Source organism: Sander lucioperca, chromosome 7 (genome assembly GCF_008315115.2).
Source record: "Sander lucioperca isolate FBNREF2018 chromosome 7, SLUC_FBN_1.2, whole genome shotgun sequence".
NCBI classification, from domain to species: domain Eukaryota; kingdom Metazoa; phylum Chordata; class Actinopteri; order Perciformes; family Percidae; genus Sander; species Sander lucioperca.
In genome coordinates this window covers 22312634-22332847 of record NC_050179.1, presented here as the reverse complement: position 1 = coordinate 22332847, position 20214 = coordinate 22312634, and the positions used below count along the sequence as shown (strand labels likewise).

At 41.9% G+C, this 20214-nt stretch overlaps 1 protein-coding gene and 1 long non-coding RNA gene across 2 annotated transcripts; both read right to left on the bottom strand.

Annotated features, from left to right (window-relative positions):
* Positions 1-1060: 1060 nt before the first annotated feature.
* Positions 1061-7836, bottom strand: LOC116036246. The gene is made up of 3 exons (XR_004101556.1): positions 7809-7836; positions 5397-5402; positions 1061-1143 (listed from the first exon to the last, which is right to left on the bottom strand). It is a non-coding gene; the product is annotated as an uncharacterized LOC116036246 (long non-coding RNA).
* A 4273-nt stretch (positions 7837-12109) lies between these two features.
* Positions 12110-17160, bottom strand: dusp6 (dual specificity phosphatase 6). The gene is made up of 3 exons (XM_031279708.2): positions 16106-17160; positions 15267-15695; positions 12110-13826 (listed from the first exon to the last, which is right to left on the bottom strand). The coding sequence occupies exons 1-3, from the start codon at positions 16506-16508 to the stop codon at positions 13513-13515; spliced, it is 1146 nt and encodes a 381-aa protein (XP_031135568.1). The 5' UTR covers positions 16509-17160; the 3' UTR covers positions 12110-13512.
* Between the last annotated feature and the right edge of the window lie 3054 nt (positions 17161-20214).

Below are 20214 nucleotides of genomic sequence, written 5' to 3'. Positions count from 1 at the left end.
ATAATACGGCTTTTTTTTTTTCCTGTGAAGAAATGTGTCGCATTCATTTCTAATTGCACCAGGGTACGAATAGCATACACTGCTTATTGTACCAGGGGTGCAAATAGCAATTTTTGAACAATTAAAGGGTCCTTGTTTGGTCCATGTTTTTAACATTTTTAACATTTACTAGTAGCCAAATCCAGAGTTATTAAACTAGGTTTGACGAACGCGCATAGTGGACGCGAGCAGACCTGCGGGACTGCGCCCACCTGCTCACATGACTGTTCTCCCGAGGTCCTGTAGCTGTAATAAATGGATATAGCTAATGGTTGTAATTCTCCATGTGTTCTATTAATATGTCCATGGTATTATGATACACCCGAGGGATGTATGTATGCTGTAAAGCCTGTAACGTGGATGCAACGTCATGTATGAAGCGTTTCCCAAACTGGCGGGGCTAGTATTAAGACAACGGCAATACCATAATTAGCTATATGCCTACATAACGTTACTACAGACATAGCTAGTGATTACATCGCCTTGTGTAATCTTGCCATCTCTCTTATGATACATCTGAGGGCTCTATGCTGTAAAGCTTGTAACGTGGATGAGGGATGAAGCCATGGATGAGCCCTGTTCACGAAACTGCAGGCTAACCTTAATAGCTAGTGCTAGCTAGTAGCTAGTAGCACGACGTTGTCTAAATACATCTATCGTTTATTTAGATAAGCATGTAAACGATCAGGAACAACGAAAACACAATGTTTAACGTTAGTGAATATTTTAGACAATGAAAACGGCGAGTTCATGAGTTCGCCACTTGTAAGAGACATGAGAGAGGAGCTCATGAACGAGCATGTTGCTACCGGTTGCTACGACAACACAAACAAACTGTTGCTGGTGCGCATGTCCATCGTGATGTCATGGGCCAGTCAACGCGGAAGAGCCAAGCTCCATGTTTGCTTTATGCGCCTTTTTTGAGCACTCTTATTGGAATGTATGGGGCTTTCCGCCGAACACTGTATCCAGTTCTCTTAATACATCCATGGTATCTACCCCTTCCTCTTAGCCCTACCCCTCGATCAAAATGATATTTGGGATAGCCCTTACTCTCACGTGAACGTGCAAAACTAAGGGGAAGGGGTAAGACAGAGAAATTAGCTTTTTGACAACTTCTTTTTTAAAGGGTGTGCGCCCGTGAGCACCCATGGAGGAAAACATAAATCGGTGACCCTGACTGCAGATCGGTATATATATATATATACTTAAAAAGTGTGTTTTCTGTTGTAATTGCAATAGTTAAATAACTGGATTCTCTTAAGTGTGTTTTTTAAATGTTCTAATGAAGGATTTGTGCAATTGAGAAATATAATATTTTCTTTCACTTATGTTGTTATAATATATATATATATATGTTGTATATATGTTGTTATTTTTAAGTTGCACAATCTCCACCTCCAACATTTTCAAAAGACAATGAACACAATTCTGCACAAAATATGACAGTATACATTATCACAACTTAAAATAAATATACACTATAATATAGTAATTCTGCACAAGAAGGTAGTCTTGCCTGGGTGTAATTCAATGTAGAACCGCGAGGTGATCACACTGAGGGGAAAAAAACACTGTCTTGCTGTGGAAATTGCGTGGGCTGAATGGCTGTAATAGAGAACATTGTATTATACTGTACACACACACATACACACGGAGTGCAAAACACTGAGTCCCACAACAAAACTCTCTATTCTGACTTTCCCCCTACTCCAGACATTCCTTCCCAGCATTCCAGAGGGCGTGGGTGGGGTCAGAGGTCCCAACGACACAAGTGATGATTTTAACAGCAGGGAAGCATGTTAAAAAAAAACCTACACACATGTTTGTACTCTATCTATACTTATGAGGACCTAATAATAATTGCATTCCCTATAGCCCTTGACCCTTACCGGCATCTATCTCTCAAACTGCCCTTTGAGGAAGTGAGGACATGACAAAATGTCTCTTAGGTTGACACTCAAACTGGTCCTGACAAAGATAGTACAAGAACACACACAGACAATGAGGGTGGTGTCTGCTACAAAGCAGATATGGGAATACAGATAAGTCCGGTAATATCACTTCCAGCTATAAAGCCCGCAGAATTGCAATGTATGTGTGTGTGTGTGTGTGTGTGTGTGTGTGTGTTTTCACAGGGAAGGGTTTTGCATTAATTTGAAACTGTAAATTTTCAAGGAATTTGAATAAAAGCTCAGTTTACAGTTAGAGGTAAAGTGGGACATACAGGAGTGGAGGACATCAGCTGTCATTTATGAGAGTGTTTGGCTGTAGAAGGAGGTCTGTTCATGTGGGAGGTTTGGGAGTAAAGGAGAGGTGATGAAAGCTGAGTGTGACAGCAGTGCTGTCTGAAAGGCCACGATGCAGCAACAGGCTCGACTTGCTGACGCTGTGAGAGGAAGTGCACATTTACAGAGTACAAAGACCACAGAGACACTAAGTGCCTCCCGCTATCTCATAGTTGACCTGTGGACCTCCATCTGGCGTTGGCGTTGATTAAACAGACATAAAGCTCCAGTGAGCAAACAGACAATCGTGTTAAACAAATATATGATTTAGCTCATTTAAATTTTAGTTTTGGTGTTTGTAAAAGTTCTCAATAACTGGCAAGAAACTGGACCCAAAAAATGCTGGCACAGGACATGGCATGCAGGCTGATAAGGCAATTCAGGCAAACAAATCTGATGGCAGGAAATAACAAGCAGACAGCATGTTATATACAAGTTGGCAACAGGTAAACAGGTTTCAATCAGGAAACATCTGTTAAAGCAGCATTATGTAACTTTGTACCTTAAAATAACAGCTTCAAAAGCATTTTGATACTACACAGACTTATAGGGAGAATGGTGCTTCTTTTATTCCTACTCTGCTCCCTGAATGCTTTACGGCAATAAAGTGTGATTTATGCTTCTGCATTAAATCGACGCCGTGGCTATGTACATAGGTACCAAGGTTATTATAGTTTTGCATTTTTCATTAGTTTTTATTTTTATTTTGTTTTGACTTTTTGTTTTCAAATTCAGTTTAGTTTAAATTAGTTTTTAAAGCGGGTTTGCTAGTTTAGTTTTTATTTTTTGAAAATGTTTAGTTTTAGTTTAGTTTTTATTAGTTTAAGTCTTTTTTTGTAATATGGGTTATTTGTCGAGGGATTCAAAAAGGTCAGAACAAGTATTGTGTAATAATAACTCAACAAAAACATCATACAATTTTATAAATATGTATTCACAATGTATTCAACAATAACACCAGTACATAAAATGGTCATAAATATGTAAACAGTCTACACAAGACGCCACAGTAAATGCAAAATGTGTAAGTGACGTAGCCTAGAAATCTAGACGCACCAATCAACAGTGAGTCAATCAACTAACACAGTTGTGTAGACATCCCAAATAGGACTGCCGCTTTCTTCCAACTTTCGGTACCGCCATGATGCCAGGCGAGGGGCATGGACATGTTGTGTTCAATTTGACATAGAATGTCAGAATTTCTGGGTTCCCAGTCAGAAACTATACATGTCTACGGGAAATGTCATGGTCGGAAAGATATAATGTTATTTGCTCTATGAAAGACATCGACAAAGACGAAAACTAAGGACATTTACTCGATCATTTCATTTTATTTTAGTTATTTTTGCAAACAGATATTACAGTTTTAGTTTAGTTTTCTTTTTTTGTAATGCCTCATTTTTATTTTTATTGCAGTTAACAACAATGTTTTTCGTTATTTCATTCGTTTTTATGATTATAACCTTGATTGAACGTTGTACATGGCCACACGGACCCTACGCCGTAGCCTGACGAGCACCTCTCGAATAATTTACAGTTTTTCTTGATTGCTTTGACTTGCTTAAAGAAACTGGGATCCACTCGGTTTTCATCATCACTGTCTCAGCAGAGCAGAAGACACCTCTTGCAAATGTGTTAACCCTTTCTCATTGGATTGACACATTTTCCCCACCCTTTTGCAGAACATTTAATACGGATGTCATTCAAGCAGTCCAAACTCCATTGTTTTAGCTATGGTAACCAAACAGAAACTATCTGTTCCTAACTATTAGAAACTACCTCCATCAGTATGAAATCACTGAAGCACCTGTTTGACACTCCTTCACACAAATCTTCAATTAGCAATCAGTCTGCAGGGTTAGGCCATGTGGCCCCATCATCAAGACAGAAGAGACTGAGTATCAATAGTGGCTATTTCTTATACTCTACAGTAATAGATGTTTATACTTTACTGTAATAGATTTTATTTTGATTTTCTTAATTTCTTATACTCTAATAAAAATTATTTTGGTTTACATGTATTATATGTAATATTTACAGTATTTCAGTTTTCAGCCACAGTTTGAAAATAAGAATCAATGGAATCAATAAAATGTGCATCAAAGCATTTCTGATTCTGGATCCAAATCTTTGCAAGAAGGCAAATTTGACAACAAATGTCACTGGCATGAAAGCTGCATACAATAATGGGCTACAGTGACAAGCAATGGTGCACTGATTCGCATTGAGTGCTGTATTTTATATTTTGTTGTCCACTGTGTAATGGTTGATTGGAAGAGCTCATACACTTGTTTGCAAGTTGTGTTGTTTGAAGGCAAAATTTTCTTTTGTTGCATATTTTAAATGTTGTTGCACGGTTAGAGCCTTTTGCAAACAAAATGTGTCATTTTGACCATGAGTGCCACTGTTTCGGCCTGTGTGTTAATTGTTTTGAAAATGTGGAGTTTGAGTTGACTGCTGCATCAAAGCAATCAAGAAAAACTGTAACTACACATCGCGACGACCTACGTTGCTCGGCCGTGGCTTGGTAGCGTTGCATTTCCCGGTTCTCCTTCTCCATAAACAACATGAAATCAAGGAGAGGGTTAACTTTTCCTGCTACAGATTTCCCACCGTGGTCAGAAAGAACAGGGGAGACACTTTGTTTCTCTCACTATGACTCAAGTCGCTACTCGCTCTGAAGCTAATCGCCATCACTCTCTCACTCGCTCTACCACACACTCCCCACACACAAACACACACACACACACACACACACACACACACACACACACGCCGGCCCTGCTATTCTCTTAAAGAGATCGATGCACACACCAACCCACAAGTATAAATTTCAGGCCACTTACGTAGGATATGGCGAAAGCTCTGCGTGGAGCCACCGCACAACCATAAATCAAGCTTGAGTCACACATCATCAAGCTGTAAGAAGCTAGCTCGGTATTCTCAGTACGGACAGCGTCTATCTTTTTTTTCAACCAACTTTAGATGAAATCACACCCTCATCCATGTCAGGTCATTGTTCCGGAGAATTCACAGCGAGCGAGTGGGTGTGTTGAGGATGTTTCTAACATGCAGCTTGAACGCGAAACCGGAAGAAAACAAACATTGGCATTTGGGGGAAGAAGAAGGGACATTTACACTTACATTTACACTTACTTCTGTCGGTAAGGGCTGACCCCGAAATGGTCAGACAAATTTAATGAACAGCAAGAGACTGTTGTTAATGATTAAATTACAAACCGGCTACATTGCTGCAATGTAATCCTCGTCCTGTCCTGTCTCCTGCACGCTTTACCCAGGCGCCACCCCTCACCTTGACCAAACAAAAGTATTTCCAGTGAGAATGCATCTGGCATGTGTAATCTCCTGTTGTGTTCTACATGTGTGAAAGGGCAACTCCAGACAATGTCTCAGACCTGATTTGTTGGACAGTTCATATGAGAAAATGACTACAGTCACGCACATACACTGATCCTGTCAGCTGTGAACGAGGCTCTAATATGCTTTTTAATTAGCAGACTGCCTGCTGCCCAATTAGAAGAACATGTAGAACTTGATACCACCACACCCCTTCCATGTCCTCGTCCCTCACTCTCACACAAACACAGAGGCACAGACACCTTAACACACGATTCCAACTGCAGCATATCTCACTCATAAAAACACAAAGTTAACACCCCAAAAAAGTGGCATGTTTGTTGGAGGAGGTGGTTTCACACGCACGCGCGCGCACACACACACACACACACACACACACACACACATTTTGTCTAATCTTAACCTCACCATTATCATCCCCATATCATATCATAACCATTCATGAGAGGTGTTATGGTCTGATCTGTAAGTGTGCAAATCTGCCGCCAACAGGAAGTGTTTTTGGGATGTTGTTTTTTTTGTGAGTTGGTCCATCTGTTGCTTCCGACAAGGTTTTAGTCACAGCTGGTTCCCTGAGCGGGATTAATAATCTGGTTAGAGAGAGTGTGCGTGTGTGTGTGTGTGTGTGTGTGTGTGTGTGTGTGTGTGCGTGTGTGTGTGTGTGTGTGAGAGAGAGAGAGAGAGAGAGAGAGAGAGAGAGAGAGAGAGAGATATGTAGAGAGTGTGATGGTGTAAGTGAAGATATTGTGAGGACTGGCAGTGAAAATGATAGCATTGCTGGCATGCAAGAGGGAATGTGTGCATGTGTTTGTGTGCGCCCTTTTATGTCTGTGTTTTGAGAGTGAGCTTGTAGGCAGTGTGCGCGCGTGTGTCTGCGTATGTGTGTCTGCCTTTGCAATTTTGGAACTTGTAACACGATCTGCGAGGGCAACAGGAAATTGCTGGAGTGGATGAGGGGGAAGCAATGTGACATGAGACAGGTGGGTGGGGGGTGCTGGGGGAGCGGATGGAGGGATGGATGGAGGAGGGATAGATGGAGGGGGTGGGGGCTGCTGTCAACACGCTGTCGCTTGAGGGTAAGAGGGACAGGAACCGTTAGCAGAGGATTAGCAGGCGCGCCAAGTTTAGCCCCGCACCCTCTTGGCTTTATTTTCATGGCCAAAAAGCTAGTGGGAACTGGGGCAGCCGCGCTCCACTGAGCCCACAGCTGGATGTTATGCCCATACTCAATCATAAAACGGATGTGGCATTTTCAACACTACAGGATGTTACTTTGCAACACATGTTATGAGAAATAAGCATGGGTTTTGATCCGTGGCGAAATGTAAGTACATTTACGCAAGTACTGTACATAAGCACAATCTTGAGGTACATGTACTTTAATTGAGTTTTTTTCTTTTCATGCCACTTTCTACTTCTACTCCACTACATTTCAGAGAGAAATATTGTACTTTTTGCTCCATTACATTAATCTGACAGATTAAGTTCCTAGTTACTTTACAAATTAGGTTATTGCACACAAAATACATTGTTATATAAAATATGTTTATTATAAATGAAACTACCCTACAATATAACAGCCTACAACTCCAGCTGAAATGATGAGCCGATTAAACACAGAATGTTTTTGATCAGTTTTCTAAAATGTGAGCATTGATAGATAGATAGATAGATAGATAGATAGATAGATAGATAGATAGATAGATAGATAGACTTTTATTGATCCCAAAAAAATGGGAAATTCCGGTGTTGCAGCAGCAAAAATATCAGACACACATCACACATACAGAATATACATGAAGTAAAAGGATACAATATACATTAAATAATAATAGGATAGAATATAAGAACAAATAGTTTAAAATATCTATAAGTTGGGAATAAAAAATGTACAACTGTTTAAATAGTATTTATAAAGCTGTAGGTAAACAAACCTATTGTGCAAGTTGCAATTAGTGCAGTTTTGATGTCTATGAGTCTTATCTGTCACTCAGTGAAGAAGTGTTAAATAGTTTGATTGCCTGCGGCAGGAATGATTTATTGTATCGGTCCGTGCGACATCGAAGCCTCTTAGAGAAGGTTGAGTACTTTTACTTTGAATACTTTAAGTACATTTCCCTGATGAAACTTTTACTTAAGTAACATTTCCAATGCAGAACTTTTACTTGTAACACAGTATTTTTACAGCGTGGTATTACTGTAGTACTTTTACTTAAGTAAAGGATCTGAATACTTCTTCCACCACTGGTTTTGATGCTCTGTAGCACATAGTAACAGAAGTAGTTTGGGTCTTTGATCAGTGCTAGCAGGCAGCAACAACCAACAATGACTTGTCCCGGTGCTGTTCAGACTTTTAAAAGTTACTTTTTGGCCCGTGCTTTGGAAACAAAACTCCCCACGCGCTGGCAACAGCTGCTCCAACTGGAAGACAGCGTCATTAGCAAACACCTGGAGTTGTGAGCAATTTCTGCTACAAAAGCTAATTCTTCAGCAAAACTAGCACATAAGCTGTTATTATTCCAATATTCAGCATTGTGATGTCTGGATCTCACTTGTAATTGGCTGTTTTAATCAACTCTACTGTGGAAAACATGTATGTGTGTAAAGGGAAACGTTATCAGCATTGATCTTGTAACTCAGACAAGTAATGCATCATTTATTAATCATTTCAGATATACAGCCTATATTTCTCTTACCAGTCAAACTGTAATTAGTTGCTTTGCATGACTATTCTGTCTGTCATGTCTTGTCTTAGCTTTATAAGTCAGGACAAGAAGGCTTTCTAACATAATTTATCCTAAGAGCCAAACAGAACTGAAGTTCAGGGATCATGTCTTTCTTTGCATGCAGCCATCTGTGACTGCAGTACTTTCCTGTTCATCAGCCATAGTGTTAGCTATGTAACTAGCTACATTTATGACATTTAGCTGAAAGTGCACCTCATTAATCTCCATAAACCAAGTTTTGGAATCTGATGAGCCTTAAAACTGGACGCTTGTGTTTCATCTCCTCACCTATACCTGTAGCAACCCACCAATGCAGACCCTTACTTTTTTTTTTTATGCAGTTAAATGCTATTTTCAGTCTGAACGCCTGCTTATCTCTTCACTACTGTACATTTAACTCTGGGCCCATCAGTAATCTGACCATATGGCTGCATGCCGACCCCCCTGACAGCCCTCACCATGACCCAACCATACGTGTTTCCAGCTCCCTGTATGGCCTGCCTTGTCATAGCCGCCGTGCCGATGGGATGAAGGTGCTGATGGGGTCTGCCAAGCCCATCTACATGCCTGTCTAAAATTAGCGCCTGTAGTTTCCTGTGCCCTTTAATCCTCGGCTTTAAAACCAGGCAAGGCCAAGCTACAGACAGGAAGAACGGCCATGAGAGCCCCCGGGACGCTCGGCATGCCACGCATACCCCCGACCCTATCTGTCAATCCCAGTCCTGCCATGACATCACAGCGGCCCATTCTAAGAATAGGAGCCACCCAGTCTTGGCTATAGTTGGGTTTAGGTTTGATGGACGATATCCATCCGGATGGCTAAAAGAGACCTGTCCCTTCACCTGCAGGTTCACAGGTTTGATCCCCTGCAGCAGCCAGTGAGTCCATATCTGCCACCGCGTCCTTGAGCGAGACATTGAATTTCATCCTGTTCAGAGGGCACCACTGCTGATTACATGCACACTGGATATTTAATCTTAATTAATTTAATGTTTTGAATATTGGAATCCTTTTACCTGCTCAAACTTTCAATATATACTTTTCAATGTCTGTCCACTTCCTAGTAAAATATAAATGACTATGGATTGCCATGAGTTTTGTACAAACATTTCATGGTCCCCAGAGGATGATATTGGTACATTTTTCTAGAGGTACATGTGTAGCACGGTGTGTAGCACAAATAAAGAAACAGTAAAACTTACATTTGATTCCCAGCCAAAGGCCTTTCAGTATAGAGTTTGCATGTTTATCCAGTGTTCCCCTGAGCTTGGCTCTACATACTGGATTAGATTAGTAGTCTGTAGGAATGTTCTCACTCATTTCCTATTCAGTACATCTGCATTAATCCTGATAAACTGGTGACCTTCCATTCAGTGCTTCAAGCAGACTCCATGACCCTAAAAAAATTATTAAACAGGACGAAAAAAAATGAATGACGATGCCACTAAATATCAGTAGAACATCCCAGAGAGATTTGTCTGCGTGACTTTTTGGTATGACTGGGTGCAATGAATACCTCTGTGTATATACCGTTCTGTATGCAAATGTACAAATCGCAAATATACCGTTCTGTATGCATGAATATGGATTTCTACTGTCTGTTTCCTGTTTCCTTTTACCCTTGGTTATGTCAATTATTGTGGGTAAAATGGCAAATGAAGAACTCTAAGATCCATAAATACTTAATTCTGTGAGTTAAGAACAAGCATTGCTCATTACTGTGTGCTGGTACATTTGGATTTTAGGAGTCATAGTATTACTAAAATGATTACCCAGGAAACGGAAAATATCACCTGAACTGGAAAGTGGGCAAAAGGGAGAGTGCTGGTCTTATTTATAAATCATTTACGTCAGGACATGAGTGTGCAGATTTAGGCCTTTGTTACATAGCCAATGATTCACTCACTTTGTTCAACTGCATGCCAGATTGTATTTCCAGTACAAACCTAAAGACATGTCAGAGAGTCCGTTGTTCAGCTTATTTTGTCCAATAATTGCTTATCTGTTACATATTAATGGCTTCAGCTTCCTATCTCTATTTCATGTAATTTACCGTCCAGATATATGATTTTTTTTTATATTTTCTGTATTTTGATGTGTATATTAAGGAAAACATACAAATAGATACTGATGAGCTAAAAAACTGTACTGTCCACTTCTAGTTTGTATTGTCTACCCTTAAAATAAGTTGTTGTTTTGCCTACATGTTCACTGTACTTACAATTAAAGCTACTCGTAGCAGCTAATCACTGACTACGTTTACATGCACACAATATTCCGATTTTTGCCCTTATTCTGAAAAAGACGATATTCCGACTAAGCTGTTTACATGGCTAATGAACGTGACTATTCCACTATTATTTCCATTTACATGCTACAATCAGTAACTAATCATTAGCTAACCATTCGTTACACATTCATTTAACATTTTTGTGTACCTTATTGTAAAGTCTTACCAGAATAATAGTGGAATATTAGTGTGCCAGGCTGCTGTTTGTGTTGACTCACACTCATTCTTAACTTCAGTTTGAGGACTTTACTCCATGACAAGCATCCTAAGCCTCTCATCAGGATAGAGGAATCAGCTCACCAGTCTCCTGCTGACTCTGCTAGCCTGGCCGGTCAAAGATTTAAAATGTAAACATGAAGTCGACAAGCAAGACCATATCTGCGTCCGAAAAAACGTTTTTGAAAATGCAACAATAAAAGACCAAGGTCCAGGGTTGTAATTACTAAAATTAATTGTAATTTAATAAATTTAATTTTTTTTTTGTAAGTTACGCCTATGGTCCATCTCCAGCTCTACATGAGACAGGTTACTGAGGCTAGCGTGGAGAAATTTAACACAGACTGCCCTTTAACCTTGAAAAATTTCATGTGACAAATAAAAATTGATTGATTGATTGATGCCGTATGCATCAAGGGCTTAGCAGACGAAAAGAGCTGCACAGGAGTCAGTCATACAAAATCCCATATTATAATCAGTTGATGTCCAGTAGTCTATTAACTTTGATGTAAAGAGAGATCCATGCTACGCTTGTCCCTTACCCCACATTCCAAATGATCAAAACACACACACACACACACACACACACACACACACACACACTGCTGCTCTTTCACATTCCCCACCCAGATTTTATCCTGCCGGTCTGGGGGTTAATCAGTGTGTGTGGGAATGTTGGTGCAGAACACGCGGGCCTCTGCTGAGCTGAGAAACGAGTAGCTGCTTGCGTGAGAGGATCATCTTTTCCTGGGCCTCCAGGTCTCTGCAGGTACATGCCACTGCACTTGCTATCAAATAACACTATCTAGGTACTTTCAGCTCCCTTTGATGGCTGAATACAGAGGCCCCGCCTTCAGGGAGTGCCTGAGGGACTGTTTGTGTGAACCCAAAGGGACATAGTTATTTGTTATTTATACAAGCATCATGTCACAGGACAATTGCTAATACTAAAGTGGAAATTTGAGCGAGATGTGTCGAGTGCTGTAGTTAATGAATAGCGAGGGCTTCGTGAACAGCCTCATGATTCACGGCGACTGTTTTTGTTGTCGTGACTCGGCCTGCTGGTTAACACTCAACCGTGTTGCTTGAGAGGAGACACTTACATAAACGTGTCACTGTGGAAACAGACAAAACACCAACAAGTATCAATGGAAAAACAGGCATGGAAAGTGTAAAGTGTAGACAAAATAGCAATTTATTAATAACTTATCATTTCTTTACATTCGTAAGAGAGGAAAGTGGATGGGGTTGGCAGAGGGCACCAAGATGGCGTTCCTCTGGAAAATGGCCTTCTCTGTAGAGGGGCAACATGACCCTCTAAAGCTCTGGATTCTTTTTCTCTCATCTTGACAAATAAAAACATTTCACAGAGTTTTCCCTGAAGAGGCGAGGTTTAGCAAAGCCTCCTAACTTTTTCCACGTGTCAGAGACTTCTACCCTTTGTGCACAGATCAGGATTACTCACATTAACCGTCAGAGATCCAGACAACACATGTTCCTGTTTCGGACTCAAACGTGTGGATGCTATCTTTAATGTGGTGCCAAATTCAAAACTGCTCAAGGTTCAGTTGACGTTTTGTGTGAAAACTTAAAAGAAAACCTCTGGGATACTGTAAGAGTTGAGAAAACTGGTGAATCTCTCTGAAGGCTAATGCACATGAACAACCTTCTGAGCGCAAAAGTAAGGCAAACAACCAAGGGGACTTTGATTTGTGAGAGGGTGGGTGCAAAAACAAGGCCCGTCGGCTGAATTCACACGTAAAGCGATTATCAAATATATTACACGTACACATATTTGCACAATTCTTGGAAAGCCTACTTGATTTTTGGCATAATCAACTTAAACATACTGATGAATATGCAGTTTGTTTACTTACATAAAAGTAGAATATGAAACAAAGAGAATCTTCAGTACCCACTTGTTTCAAATGGTATATACTAGAGCAAGGCTTTTACTGTATTGTCTTTTATATTAAGATATATACACAATGTATAAATGTTTGAAAAGATTTCACAAATGCAAAATCGAGTCCAGTATATAGGGTGCCATCTAAAGCTGGGGTGCTTCAACCCCACACAGGCAAGTCTTCACAGAAGACGAAGAAGAAGACGTCTGGGGGGAACCAGTGCTAGACCCCAAAACAAACATTTAAAAAAAACAAAAAGAGTTCATTTTTAGATCTGTCCGGTTTGAACAATCATGTCTCTTTGGCACACCAGCCCAGGAGCTTTGAAGCATAGCGTACAGCTGTCCGACATATCACTTTAAGTTTCCTCAGACACAATGACAGAAGGAGTTATAAGACCTCAGGAGTCCGACAGTGATACAAGATTCTCTTTAAATGACTCTTCCAGTCTCTGTCTCTCCTCGTTTAGTCAGCAGCAGCTGCGTCTTGGAAAGACAGCTTTGGCCCTCCGGTAACGACGCATCGGCAACAGTCGCCTCAAACCAGCTGTATCAATAAGATGAAGAGCACAGTCCCATGGCAGACTGCGGAAAAAAAGAGAAACTTTTGCAGCTTTTTCAACAGGAGGCCCACGAAACCTCCAGCGAGGAGAGTTGTGACGGCAGACCTCACGTGGACTCCAGGGCGTCCAACTGGAAGACGTTGTGGTTGGTCGGGGTGGTGAAGTAGAGCTGCTGGGTCGGCGGTGCTATGCGGTTGTCGCACGGGCGCTTCAGGCCCAGGGTGCGCTCAAAGTCCAGGAGCTGGCCCATGAAGTTGAAGTTGGGTGAGATGTTGGACTTTTTCATCTTGACGATGTCGTAGGCGTCGTTCATGGACAGGTTGAGCTTCTGCATCAGGTAGGCCACCGTAACTGTCACCGAGCGACTGATGCCGGCCAGGCAGTGGACCAAGACGCCGCATTTCTGGCCTCGAGCTTCATCTGGTAGAAAGAGGAAAGGGTGGAAATGTTATAGACCTCTTCCAGAAGTACACAACCGATTTAAAAAAAAAAAAACTTTCAAATTAAAAAAAATATGACAAATCAATGACAAATGTCAGAAGAGTCCATGGTGGCATCTTCATTTTGTTTACTTTGCCTTTAAAAAAAAAAAAAAGTACTCTTTAGGGGGCATTATTTGCACATTTTAGACTCACTCGTCCTTTTACAAGTGACAAAAAGTGCATCCCCTTTCTACACAGACAGAACAAACTTGTGCTAAACATCTGTGACATTTAAGTCAAGCTGTGTTGGACGTTGGCGCGAGTCCAGGGAGGCAGAGCAGCGGAAGTTATTATCCTGTTATTATCTCCCAGCCGTGTCAGTCAACAAACAGGGGCTGCGGCAGTAGCACACATAAACAGAGCCGACATTCTTTCGGTTTTGGCCTAGAGTAGCCGGTTGGGAAATTGACTATTACGGTCTATTAAATCATTCTTCCGCTCGCCAGGGCTACTCTGACAATGGTGCCATTTGGGCATGTAAACGTAGGAGTCATGAGGGCACCCTGTCAAGGCGAACAGGATGTCAACAGGGCCTGTAAATGGCTCCTTTTGTAATGTGGAGGGAGGAAGGAGGGAGGAAGGGGGGGATGCCATGTCCTAGATTACTTTCAATGCCACTTCCTTCCTGTTGCGCTCAAATTACCGCCCTCCCCTTGTTCACTCTCCCCATTGTGCTGTTTCAACGTCGCCCTTTGTGCTGCAATTACAAAAGAGGTAGGGCCAGGATGTCTTCCACTGAAGTCAAATTATTTGTACACAGAGCATTTTAGCCTGCGCACCATTAGAGGCAGACTTGTATTCCTCTGCCTCAACACAATGGCCTTAATCTGCTCACTCAGTGTGTCCCCGCCTGATTGACTGATAAGATCACAGCCAGGGACAGCTCATCTAATCTCAATTGCACAATAACAACCTAAGAACTTCCTGGCAGCAATAAGACATTTATCCTATTAATAAGATTGTGTCCATGACTATCTGCTTTTGCACCTTAACTGTGTCTGCATACATTCAAATCAATCACATAGGACCATCAAGTGAGGAATTAAGTGAATAGTCGAATGATTAATGAACAACTTAAGTGAAATGATTAGTCGAATAATCACATGACAAGTTGGATCCCTCTTCTAAAAATGTCATTGTAAACACATATATTTGACTTTTGGTCAGACCAAAAAGGACAATTTTCCACCATGTTCTGACATTTTATAGATAAAATGACTCAAAAACAATACTTGCATTAATGCATTTTAAATAATAATGAAAATAATCATTATTTGCAGCCCTAAAAGTGAATGAGCATGTAAACGATCCAGAGGCCTGAGGTTATTTGCAGCAAGAGCAGCTGCAGTGTGTGTTTTAGCTCTGCAGGATTACTTACCAATGAAGCTGATGGCCTCGGGGAAGAACTGGGAGAGATTCTGGCTCCAGTGATCCGAGATGGGGATCTGCTTGTACTTAAACTCCCCTGCGTTCTCGAAGAGGTTGGGCAGGTTGGGAGTCACGTTGAGGATGTACTTGATGCCGTACTCCTCCAGCACGTCCAGGTTGGTGGAGTCCTTGGCGCAGCCCAGGTACAGGTGCGGCAGGATCTCCACCGGGAAGCAGGGCTGTGGGTTGGACAGCGGGCTGCCGTCCGAGTCTGTGGCGCTGCACGGGTCAATGTCGGACTCGATGTCCGACGAGTCGGAGCTGATCCGCAGCCCGCCGAGGCCCAGCACCTGGGCGGTGGGGGAGCCGGTGTTGGAGGAGCCGTCCAGGTTGGTTTCGCACAGAGCTGGATACTCGGCCTGGAATTTACTGAAGCCACCTGGAAAAAATGTAAGAGATGCAATTAATACAAAGCCGCTGTGTGAGCATATGTGTTAGGCTACACTGCAAAATATTCACTAAGCTTGAATTTTAGAGTCATTTAGCTGCACGTTATTTTCCCTTTCCCGAGAATGTCTGCAAAAACGGGTTGCTTTGATTGCAGTTTCACATCATGTTTTTCTTAAGGAACAAGTAGGCCTAAATAAATGACACATTCAGGAATTTCTGAATTAGACCTATTATGTGTTAGCTGTAACGTTAAACAAGTGAAACTCAAATGATTATTGATAAAAAAAAAAAAGATTTCACATTACGCGCCTGCTTCCGTCTTTGCGCAATTACTAACCCACGGCTATGAATGAACACCAGCAGCCGAGGGAATCTAAAATGTGAATGAACCGCACTCACCCTCCAGATAATAGGCCTTGTAGCCTTCGTCCTTCATCCTCCTCAGCAGTAAACCCAACACCGAGCCCCCGTCCACGTTCTCGTTCCACTCCCGGCTGTACTCGTCGTACAGCACGATGGTGTCCGTCTTGCACCGCCGCACGAACTTCTCCCGGTCCTCCCCGTCGGAGAGCAGCGACCGCACGGGCAGGTTGCCCTTCTTGAGCCTGCGGAGCATCAGGGACGGTATGGCCACGTTGATGGCCGCCTCGACGTGCGAAGACTCGTAGAGCTCCTGGGCCCGGCAGTCCATCACAAGCAGGCCGTCCCTGCGCGTCTCCAGCTGCTCCCGGAGCCAGCCCACCGTCTTGCTAATCGCCATTACCGAGTCGAGCTGGATGACGGGCTTGAGCTTGTCGAGCATTTATAGGCAGGTGTAATAAAAAAAAGGACTCGAAGAAGCGACGTTCGGAGAGTTGCTGGCTGCGGCGGGAAGGAAGCAAGCAGCCAAAACACAAAAAAATCTGTCTGGGATTTATGTTTCAGTCCGCTGCTTGGAGGGCCCACCGTAAACACTAGCGTGTGAGGATAATGGTGTAAAAAAAATAAAATGCAAAAGTGTAGGAAATGCAAAAATCAGACACATGAAATCTCACTCCCAGTGTCCTTCAATGCGCTTTAAGACGAAACTGATCAATAAAACACGGGTCTACACAGATTTCCCGATGCCTTCACTGGCGGTCATTCATGCATCCGGCCGGAGAGCCCGTGTTATTTATCAATGAGTCACACTTGCCCTGCGACGCAGCAGGCGCTTTCTCCTCTCTTATATAGCCTATAACTCCACGGATCCAAGTGCAACTGCTCTTCCACCTCTGTCTTCCCTTTTTGGAGATGCAGAATAGAAAGATGGGGGTAGTTGGTATCTCTGGATGTGAACCATGCGGGTTATGCACGTCTGTTTAGTGGCTGCGGATGCCGCGTGATCCCCTCTCTGTCTGTCTGCGATTTGAATCGAAGCTCTGCAGTCTCTCAATGCTCTCTCTGCGGCGCCAGGCTGCTGAATGGCTACAAACGGGAGGCGTTTCATTGGATACATTATGTCGGCCGGCCAATCAGAGGAGCCTCCACGGCGGTCGCCTTGGAAACGGAGGCCGGATGGAGCGGCCCGTGTTGATGAATTGTTAATGAGTTTGTCATTCACAAAACGGAGAGGAATTTCCGCTCCGGATCAAGTGAGTGCAAACAAATAGAAGAACTGCAGGGAGAAGAAAGGAAGAGAGGGAGGGAGGGAGGTAGGGAGGGAGAGAGAGAGAGAGAGAGTGGCCTTTACTGAGACTGAGAGGGGAAAGAGTATCACATAAGAGTGCTAGGTATTGGGCTATAATAAAACAAGCCTCTAATAATCAGAATCAGAAAAGGTTTTATTGCCACAATAAGTAGGCTACACTTATGTGGAATTTGCCTTGGTGAAAGGTGCACACATATACAAAACAACAAACATGAAACATGAATATGAAATAATATTTAAAAAAAAAACAATATATAGCTACATAAAAAATAACTGTTGCATAAGAAAGAAAAAAGAGGCTTTAATGTGCTTTACATTAGCCTATTAAGTTTGTCTAAACTTTCAGAAAGTTCAAGTTGAGAACCTTTGTTAACACTTAACAGTTCACAGTGCCAGGCATTTCAACTGTTGTTACAATGTTATAACACCAGATAATAAAATGCATTAAATATCAGATCTATAGCCTAGTTGATTTTTTTTTTAAACTTTTATTTGAGAAAAATGAGGGCCAGGACTTTCTCCTATGCTGCACCTCAACTTTTTTTTTTTAATTCTGCCTCACATCTGCATACTGGACTCCATGACAGAATTCAAAACTGCTAATAAAACCCATGATTTTAAACTAGCTTAATCATTTTACTTTTTCATTTTTACAGGCAGTGGTGGCCTAAAGGTTAGAGAAGAGAGCTCGTGACCGGGAGGTCGTCGGTTTAATCCCCAGACTGACAGTATAAAATCTGGGTGGGGAAAGTGAAAAAGCAGCGCTTGTCCCTCCCTCATCACCACTGAGGTGCCCTTGAGCAAGGCCCTTAACCTCCAACCGCTCCACTGGAGCTGATCAGTGGCCTGGGCAGCTTCCAGGTATGAATGTGTAACTGTGTGAATGTGATCAGGGTGTTCCTGCAAAAGAGAGGCTGCCTCTCAGTGAACCTCCCCTGAATAAATAAAGGTTAAATAAAAAAGATAAAATGTAAATCTAAACTGGCTGTGCTATGCTTTGTTGCTTATTGTATATTTTGTTGTTGATTTTACTGGTGTTTTGTCGCTTATTGTATGTTTATTACAGATGTAAGGTGGAAAGATTTTTTTGTTTGCTCTAGGAATCAAAAAGTAATGTAGGCTAACACAGAGTTTCACATATGAAAATTAAAAAACAAATACCATAGTGTATGTGCGACTGATTTCTCGCTGGAAAAACAACGCATGAAGGAAACCGACATTTTTAAGACATTTAAAAACGTGCCTCTAGATGACATAACTCTAGACTTTTTGTCCTCCACCTGTGGACGACCGCTGATGAAGAAACTTTACTCTCGCCTCCATCCTGGTAGGTCAGAGGTCAGCCAAACAACAACTGGTGCCAGATCAGTGCCTTGCTCAGACTAAATAACTTGAGCTTCAACCAGAACCTTTGGTTGACACTGCCTCTCAATAGAACATCCTTCCTGGATAGTGGATATTATGCCTTTATTTGTTCCCATGAATTTATGTTGTTATGAGATACTTAAAGCGATGGTGTGTAGTTTCTGTCTCCCCGATGAGGAATTCTAAGTAATGACAACAAAACTGTTGGCGCGTCCACATGATACAAGTCTTCCATGATCGCGCACAGCCCCCACGTCCTCCACACAGTTGCTAGTAGCCAAGGAGGACACGGAGGATTAAAAAAACATGATGGACTCTTCAGAAGAGGTCATTGTTTTCATTTGAGTTTCTGCGCGGGAAAGTCACCGGACGCCACAATCTTCTGAACATAGCCATACTGAGAAATACAGAGAGAGTTGTGTGGACCTGATAGTCTTAATTAGCTTTGTAGCAACTCATTTGGTAATGGCTTGAATGTAACGGACGTTCATTAATATCCAAAAGTTACGCACTAAAGCTTTAATTTGGATGACATATTTCATTAAACAGACCTACTACCAGAGGATCCTTTATTCACAAATTTCATTCTGAAATCATATACACTACCAGACCAAAGTTGAAAAAGAAAACCTTCATATGCCAAATACCTTTTTAAATCCACCAGTCTTGATAAGAATATTATGGTAAAACAAAAAATACCAGAAGTGTAGTATCAAGACGCTAAATAGGTTTTATTTGGCGTGTTTCTGTGCAGCTTTTTAATTGAAAGCGTGTGAAATAAACACAGTTGAATAATACTGCTCTAGGACATTGTAAGCACACAAAAGCACTGGGGCTATTTTTTGTCTGTGCAGCCTTCACTGGACTGAAGAGGCTCAGTTGTGTGGGTGGTGGTGTTTCAACAAGTCATCCTCTCTTTCTCTCTCTCACGAAGCAAAATCACTTTGATATCCCTGTAATAATGCAGCACTGTAAAAAAAAAAAAAAGATCCTAAAATGTCACATTAGAAGCCCAGCCCTCTATGGTATTTACTTTTCTCCATGTAGAATATATTGCAATAACATTCCTATAATATTTTTTTTACATTTCTCTACAGTTCTTTTTCCGTAAGGTCACCTATAGACAGAGCAACAGTCAGTGTCCGTAGTGTTCACTCACATCCATTGGAAGGATCTTTGGCATCTCTGCGTCCTTCACGCCCTTTTAACACGGACAGAGCTATCAGGGCCGCTGATTGCTTCCCATCAGCCCGTTAATGGCCTTACACCCAAACTAAATGCATTTGAGCAGTAAACAAAAGGAAGGCTTTTCATGACTTTTGATGACCTGTTGACTTAAAATCACTAGTCCAGACTCAGGTGGTCTTATTAGCTTCAGACTGCGGGACAACTTAATACCCTCGTCAGATTAGAGCAGATAAATCTGCAGTGATCCTTATGAGGAAGTTACAGCGTTTGGGCTACATCTCAGGTG

What these genes read in the sequence shown, in the direction of transcription:
- dusp6 (XM_031279708.2), bottom strand. Translation starts at nt 16,508, where the DNA reads ATGCTCGACAAGCTCAAGCCCGTCATCCAGCTCGACTCGGTAATGGCG. An exon ending in CAAGGCCTATTATCTGGAGG is followed by an intron (nt 15,696 to 16,105) that starts GTGAGTGCGGTT and finishes CATTTTTTCCAG; the next exon opens with GTGGCTTCAGTAAATTCCAG. An exon ending in CGAGGCCATCAGCTTCATTG is followed by an intron (nt 13,827 to 15,266) that starts GTAAGTAATCCT and finishes TCTTTCTACCAG; the next exon opens with ATGAAGCTCGAGGCCAGAAA.